The sequence below is a fragment of the Carya illinoinensis genome, chromosome 14, assembly GCF_018687715.1.
Source record: "Carya illinoinensis cultivar Pawnee chromosome 14, C.illinoinensisPawnee_v1, whole genome shotgun sequence".
NCBI lineage: Eukaryota > Viridiplantae > Streptophyta > Magnoliopsida > Fagales > Juglandaceae > Carya > Carya illinoinensis.
Genome location: NC_056765.1, coordinates 1,226,038 through 1,233,942, shown reverse-complemented (window position 1 = coordinate 1,233,942; position 7,905 = coordinate 1,226,038). Strand labels below are relative to the sequence as shown.

At 34.5% G+C, this 7,905-nt stretch overlaps 2 protein-coding genes across 2 annotated transcripts; one reads left to right on the top strand and one right to left on the bottom strand.

Annotated features, from left to right (window-relative positions):
- Positions 1-1,173: 1,173 nt before the first annotated feature.
- On the top strand, positions 1,174-2,434 carry LOC122295006 (AT-hook motif nuclear-localized protein 23-like). The gene has a single exon (XM_043104014.1). The coding sequence runs from the start codon at positions 1,387-1,389 to the stop codon at positions 2,236-2,238; it is 852 nt and encodes a 283-aa protein (XP_042959948.1). The 5' UTR covers positions 1,174-1,386; the 3' UTR covers positions 2,239-2,434.
- A 2,711-nt stretch (positions 2,435-5,145) lies between these two features.
- Positions 5,146-7,276, bottom strand: LOC122294724 (heavy metal-associated isoprenylated plant protein 4). The gene is made up of 4 exons (XM_043103645.1): positions 6,945-7,276; positions 6,498-6,679; positions 5,883-5,970; positions 5,146-5,783 (listed from the first exon to the last, which is right to left on the bottom strand). The coding sequence occupies exons 1-4, from the start codon at positions 7,099-7,101 to the stop codon at positions 5,395-5,397; spliced, it is 816 nt and encodes a 271-aa protein (XP_042959579.1). The 5' UTR covers positions 7,102-7,276; the 3' UTR covers positions 5,146-5,394.
- Positions 7,277-7,905: the final 629 nt, after the last annotated feature.

Below are 7,905 nucleotides of genomic sequence, written 5' to 3'. Positions count from 1 at the left end.
ATGATATGTTAAATCTACTAATTTATAATAAAAATAATTTTTTAATTTAAATTATATCAAATCATGTTGATATATAAATGTACACTACTAACAGCACGGACAACCAAAAACGAAATTAGAGGGTGACACAGAGTCATGTCCGTTGAAACTTTGACATCTAAATTAGAGAGAAGTAATCTCAATATAAGTTATGAATGAATGTAATAAATATACGTGTTATCTTCAGATATTATTTATAAGAACGTGATAAGGGTGATAATAACTAATATTTCTAAAATTTATCCTGAAGACTCTACAGGATGTGTTATATAGACGTCTGATCATTATCTACAACATATATCAATAAGACCAATCTTTAGGCTCAAAGTTCAACCCGTGAGACCTCAGACTCGGGCCCTTTAATACATAGACTCACTTCTTCAAAATTCAAAATATCGAATTTGAAAATTTATTTTTATGAAATCTCCTTCTAATCAAATTAAGCATCTCTCGCGTCCATTTAATGGTTATAAAAACAACATTGCATGGGTCGCAAACTACTTCTCAAGAGGGACACGTGCTTTTGCAGGTTTGTGCTCATGAATTAGTGAATTATTTATATATCTCTATCTAGATAGATATATATATATATATATATATATATATATATTTTTTTTTTATTTTTTATTTTTTTGACGAGTAGATAGAGATATATAATAGAACAGATCTGTTCTATTATAATCACTGACACATCTAACTCATTTACTCATTCATTTACTTACTGATCTGATCAAAACAAATTAAAGTAAAATCATCTTTCACCTCAATGCAACATGCATGTCTTTCAGAACAAAATTATATATATATTTATATATACACAGCATAAAACGAGGATAACTGGTCATCTCTTTCGATCTGTCGACCCCTTTTTCATGGCTGGATAAATAAAAAATAATTAAATAATAAATCTTTTAACTATCCCATAGATGATAGATCCAGCTTGGGACATGGAAATATAATATATCATCAAACTTCATCAACCCATGTTATACTTTTTCAAAAGCTTATAATTAGAATACTAAAACCAATTAAAATACAAGTAATCTTTGATTATTCTATACACAAGTTTCCTATATATGTTTTTTTATAGGCCACAACCACAAGTTTACTTTTTTGGTTGAGCTGAGAGAATTGCTGCATCTGCCACTTTTGTCTCTTTCCTCCTCCCTTCATCTCTTCTCTCTTTCTCTGCACTCGATTCCCCATTTTGTTTTCTATTCGTTCTAGGGTTTGAATTATTAGAGTCTTCCATTGCTTTAAAGAATCATAAAATAATGAACCAGTAGCTGTTTCCCAGCTTATTTTACAATATTTTTCTTTGTTTTCTGTTTTGAGCTCTCTCTGTGTATGGCTGGCTTAGACTTGGGCTCAGCTTCTCGCTTTCTTCAACAGCTTCAACGCCCTGACCTTCACCTCCAAGGGCCAGTACCCGACGAAGATCATCATGGCAACAACCCAAACCACGACGATAACGTGTCTCATGAGCTTGACCTGGCCAACCCTAATCCGGGTCCAGGCGATGTCGTGGCTCGCCGGCCAAGGGGTCGGCCGGCGGGTTCAAAGAATAAACCCAAACCACCGGTGATCATCACCAGGGAAAGCGCCAACACGCTGCGAGCTCATATCCTTGAAGTAAGTAGTGGCTCGGACGTGTTTGAGTCTGTGGCCATGTATGCGCGGAAGCGTCAGCGTGGGATCTGTGTGTTGAGCGGTAACGGTACCGTCACCAACGTGACCTTGCGGCAGCCCTCAGCGGCCGGTGCGGTCGTCACCCTGCACGGCCGTTTCGAGATATTGTCGCTGTCGGGCTCGTTTCTTCCTCCCCCAGCCCCACCCGGCGCGACCAGCCTGACCATATTTTTGGCAGGCGGCCAAGGGCAGGTCGTCGGAGGGAACGTCGTGGGAGCTCTGATTGCATCGGGTCCAGTCATCGTTATCGCCTCATCGTTCACAAACGTGGCGTACGAGAGGTTGCCCTTGGACGAGGACGAACCATTGCAGATGCAGCAGCCTGTCTCTCACGAGTCGTCCAGTGGTGGTAGTGGAGGCGGCGGAGGCGGAGGCGGAGCCGGCAACCCATTCTCGGACCCGTCTTCGGGGCTTCCTTTCTTCAATCTGCCGCTGAACATGGCGACTGGGCAGTTACCTGTTGATCATGGTTGGGCTGGGAACTCAGGTACTAGCAGGACACCTTATTGACCTTTTTGTACGTGGTCGGAAAAGGTTAGGGCATCCTTAGACTCCAAAATCTCTACTCACTTCCTTTCTTGTTCACGTTTGCTAATGTTGTAAGCTTTGTTCTCTCTGAATTCTGATATTCTTCTGATGTATAACTTGATTTGTATGGAACTCCTTTTCTTCGCTCGTAAGTAGTTAATTTGAGCATTTCAGCTGCTTTTCAAACCTGCAGGCATGTATACATGAACGTATATATAAACAACACCATATTGTAGTACGTACTAAAAGGATTTAAGGAGTCGAGTAGAGTACGAATTAATATATGGTTGGGTATGGCCTGGGTTGGAATATATATGAAATAAGCTCAATTCCTTGAATTTATGGGGTTGATGATAAGGAAAAGGAGAGAAATTTATATTCATTGAAGCATTTATATTTTAGGGTCATGGCCGTGATGATCTTGAATGACCAACTTATCTTGATCGGAAAAGATCATCAGTACTTTAATTATATAATATATATATAAGAAATTTGGTTTCCTCTCGATATAAATGTTGTCATGTGGTTGATCATCTTTGGTGGTCCTTCCAATTAAGTTATTGAAATAATATATAAAATGTCATATGTAGCCGACAAACTTTAATGATCTCTATCCGATCTTTATTATTCTTAAATCTTTCAAGAGCAAATCTAGGCAGGTTATAAGTTATTAATATATTAATATATATTATAATATGTGTTGCTATTAGCTAATTACTATTAGGAATTTAGGTGTGTTTTTTTTTTTGAAGAATTCTAATAGCTAGGGTTTGCTGTTGGATCATAAGATTTTATATTCTCGTAGATCAATCAATATATAATTTGAATTCTCTGGGCGGGCATGCTGCATCATGACTAGCTAGCTAGCTTGAATGCTTGATGGTAATTTCTTTAATTGATAAATTAGTACTTAATTATATATAAATTATAACTCGGAACGATGGATCTCAGTAATTTAATTTCTCTTTTATAAGTGTGCATATACCTTTCGAGTTAGGGATATTACTAAGTAATTGTACGAACTCATTTAATATGATCTCTTTATATATAATCACTGCAATGATCACAATCTCTGAAAGAAAATAAAAAAACCTTTAAGGAATTAGTAGATTCTAAATTAATTAACATTACTCATTGTCCGGATATCGAAGTGTGAATTTAATCATTTAATTATTACATTCTGATCTAGTAAATATTCTAATTTATTAGAATTAATATTTATATACTACTACGTACCTTTTTACCTGGTTTATCAAGCTAGCACTGGAGAAAATTTGGGGCGATCTATCTTGCTAGCTAGGTAGAAAATGAATTGATGCATGCATGCATGGAGGTGATGAATATAAATTGCTGCATGCTTTAGATGATCGGCCACATTCATTCATTGTATTTTATTACAAGAAAAATGAGCACTTATGACGAGTTGTTTGCAATAAAAATGATGATTTGTGATGAGAATAAACTCATTTTGGTAAGAAATATGCATTTTAAGTAAAACTAACTATCAACAAATAAACAGTTTTCTTGTAATAAATTTTTGCTATGTGTATATATCCAATATTACTTGATCATAATATTCATTGTGACATTTTTTATGTTAATGATCGATGATTAGTACTTAATTTCCATTGTAATTAGTGGCATATATATAGCTAGCTAGCTAGTACTTTGGACCTTAGAAATAATTCAAATTATATCATTACAAGAAAATTGTTTATTTGCTACTAGTTATTTTCAACGAAATAAGTATTTCTAGCTAAAATAAGTTTGTTTTAGTAGTAAATAGTCATTTTCGTTACAAAAAATTGATTACAAATATCTGTTTTTCTTGTAGTGTATAAAAACTTAGAATAAATTTTGCCCTAATTAGTTGATGAACACAACTTTTGATGATGATAGGAGTAGTAGTATATAGTACTTACTGAGTGCAAATTTCGATCTCTTACGTTTGACCAATATATATATATATATATATATATAAGGTTTCAAGATTCTAATATTTAATGGCGACGGAGGAACAAAAGAACAAATTAATTCTAATTTATCGGACCTGCGAAAATATATATTTAAATTTAAACTTCAAAGCACAAAGACACGAGAACTAAATTACAACACTTCTAGCTAGAAGCCGGCTACAGGTATATATATATATAAAATATATTATCTCATGATCAGGAACATGATTATCCTTAAGATCATCACGATTGATCTAATATTTCGTCTAGCGTCATAAAACATTTATTAGTCTTATACATGCATGAATACCAACAAAAAAATTTACTTATTTGTAACCAATTATTTCTATTAAAATGAATGAATTTATTTTCGTCTCAAATAGTCATTCTCATGGTAAATAACTTGTCATAAATACTCATTTTTCTTATAGTTAGATGTATATGCTCGCATGATATTGCTGTGTCATTGATATTGAACAATTGATCACTGTTCAAATTTCTTACACTGAATTGATCGGCTGTATAATTATTAATTAATTGTATATATATAAATATATATTGTATGTATCGATCGATAGTCCTCCATATATAAGCTGCTAGCTAGCTGCGCATGATCTATTTAGAGGAAAATAAACAAATGTTTTAGTTAAGATTCTTTCAAAATAATTGTACGTACGTACGTGCACCCTAGCTTATATACTTCACTGGATTAGGATTTTTGGGGTCCAAACCTTTAAAAATAAACCTGCATTTTGATCATATTCATGTGGTCGATCTGATCATCTACCAGCAGCTTCGTGGCCGTATTATATGTAACTCTCTCCTCTAACAATATTACATGTAAATATATTGTAGTTTCATGATCTTTCAGTACATGAGCTTATAATGCTTGGAATATTGTTCCTAATTTGAATAATATTGTGCTTGTTCCATATTTCATTAATTGCATCGGAAATTAATATTGGGAAGAATCCTCAATAAATTAGTGACAAGCTAGTGTAGTACTACTATACTGCTTTTACATATCATTGGCCAACTCTTTTGTAAGAAGGTACTGTTTCGGGTTTCCACCTTTACATGTCATGAGAGTATAAATTATATAAAATCGGGATATATATATAATTTATACTCTTTCAAGCACTATATATATATATATATATATATGATCATGATCATGATCCATCTACATTACAGAACAAGCATTTGGATTTTCATCACTAAACAATTGAGGAGCATAGACATAATGTATAAAATATGGAGTATCGGCCTCCTTAGCTTTAACCTCCACAACCTTTGTATCTTCCTTATGAACTTCTATAATCTTCGTTGATTCAGTAGTACTACTGGGTTTACCATCACCGGCTTTCTCGGTGGGTTTCTCTTTGGGTTTACCTTCAACTTTCTGATCATCCTTTTCTTTCTTCTCCTCCTTTTTCTCAGCTTGTTTTGAGCTTATAATTTCTGCATGTTTGTTCACCTTCTTTTTCAAGTAGGATAGTAGCTTATCAGGCTCAATGGTACCTCCAACTGTCAGAGTTTGTGCTTTCATGTCAGTCTTAACACTGTGAATACCTGCGAATTAATGTGCATACATGGGTGATAGAGTTCAAAACCCATCTTCATGGAATATTAGATTTTCAATTATTTGATTGATCTTTCATGAGTTGTTACCTTTGTGCATGAGCAACTTCTTCTTCAAGTCCTGCCCACATTTGTCGCAGTGCATGTGAACTTTCACCGATGTTGTGCTAACAATTGGCTTGTAATCAAATAAACAGGACCAGATTTTACATTTCCATCAGTATATAAGAACAGAAGATCAAACTACTGTGTTATTAATGGATGCATTGGTATCATTGGATGAGTACAGTAGTAGTAGTGTTATTTTGCCGAAACATACAAGATGGATCAATGTTGATGATGATAAATCACAGTTTCCATTACTTTTTCTCCTCCATGTTGTTTGGGATAATATTTCTATTTTGCTGCTATATATGAAGTGTTGTCTAGATCATATATGCATGATAATACATGCGTGCAAGTTGATTTCAGAAATGAAACTGGCAAATATTGTGCTGGGAACGCGCAAAATGGCTAGATCTGGATCGATCCCATGCATGCAGTGAGATCAAAAAAGGCCCCAAGGACCAAGCTGGTTTCTAGCTAGACTTCCAGTTCTGGTTTCAACTGCAATATTGTTCATGCATGCATTTTTTTCAAAAATACAAGGAAGAAGATAGAAGAATTAGCAGTAGTACTTAGAATGAATTATTCAACAGTACTCACTTCTTTAGTTTCTTTCACTTTCTTCTCGATTGTAACACTTTCCTTGGCCTTCACTATGGGTGATATCAACACAACCTTTTTCTTGCTCAGTTTCTCTATTCGTTTCTGCATTTTAACTGGGTCGATCGCTCCTTTAACCTTCAATTCACCCTTCTCGAAGTCAGCACCCACAGCATGAACTCCTAATCACAAGGAAAGTGCATTGATATTGTTGCATGCTTTAGGCTCCATGGGCTTCATTCCCAAGCAAAACCAAAAGGAAACTTTGAAACCACACATGTATACATCAGTCCCAAAATTTCTCTATTTTCCCCCACTTTCTTTCTTGGAAGTAGGCCAGCAAAGGTAATGGATTTTATAAGAACTCGACAACTGAAACGTCCTAGCTAAGTACAAGAAAGACACGATTATCAGGAAGGAAAGGAATACATTCGTGCGTGTACGTACCTTGTGTGCGCATAAGAGGATTCTTGATATCGCGTGCACATTGCTGGCAATGTAGGTTAACTCTGTAAACAGCGTTGATCACTTCCTCCACTTTTTCTTTGACGATCTCTTTCTTTCCGTCTTTTTCTTTCTCTTTCTTTTCGTCTTCCGCTGCCATTTTAGCAGCAAAATCTCCCAAGTAATTTACTGGGAAACAAAGGAGCTGGCTAGCGAATCTAAACGCGATCAAACTATATATAATTGATCACAATTTATTAGTACCATCGATCTCGGATAGGTTCAATTCACGTACAAAAGCTCAAGAAAATTAAAGATGATCAGCTATAAATGATTAGTTTCCTTATGCTTTATAATAAGGCTTAAAGGCTACGTATAATATGCACGTTAATATTGGTGGGTTTTGTTGAAAGTAGTTCACCAGCATGTAGGAAACTTGGATTGAAGTTGTAGAGATTGGCACATTATTAGATGACTATCTTTCACCAGCTAGCAAGCAGCTAAACTAGTGGGAATATTATTAGAGGAAATAGGTGATTTCTAATTTTTAGCGTGGCGTATTAGATAATCTCACCCCAAATCGACCCCATGTAGTCACTAGTACCCCAACGTCCATTATGAGGCAAAAAAAGGAAAAAATAATATATATATTAACCTTAATTACTGTTAAATTTTATGCATAAGGATGTTTTATATATAATTGCTCTATATATCTTACCATTGATCTAAAAGTTAGTACAAGAAAACTGTTTAGTTGTAACAAACTATTGCATATAAAATATGATTATTTTTTTAATCAAAATGAGTCTATTTTAATCGCAAATAATCATTTTCATTATATATTATTTACCACAAATGATCATTTTTTTAGTAGCGAGTTGTCTTAAAACTATTTGATATTAATTTGGTTAAACCTTTAATTTTCATTAAGATTAAACATCCACTGCACTAGTTTTGAATCCAA

Bases quoted from the DNA above. Each gene is read 5' to 3' on its own strand.
- LOC122295006 (XM_043104014.1), top strand. From the start codon at position 1,387: ATGGCTGGCTTAGACTTGGGCTCAGCTTCTCGCTTTCTTCAACAGCTT.
- LOC122294724 (XM_043103645.1), bottom strand. From the start codon at position 7,101: ATGGCAGCGGAAGACGAAAAGAAAGAGAAAGAAAAAGACGGAAAGAAA. The intron at 5,971-6,497 runs GTGAGTACTGTT...TTTGATTACAAG, and splicing joins AAGTGAAAGAAACTAAAGAA to CCAATTGTTAGCACAACATC. The intron at 5,784-5,882 runs GTAACAACTCAT...ATTAATTCGCAG, and splicing joins GAAGTTGCTCATGCACAAAG to GTATTCACAGTGTTAAGACT.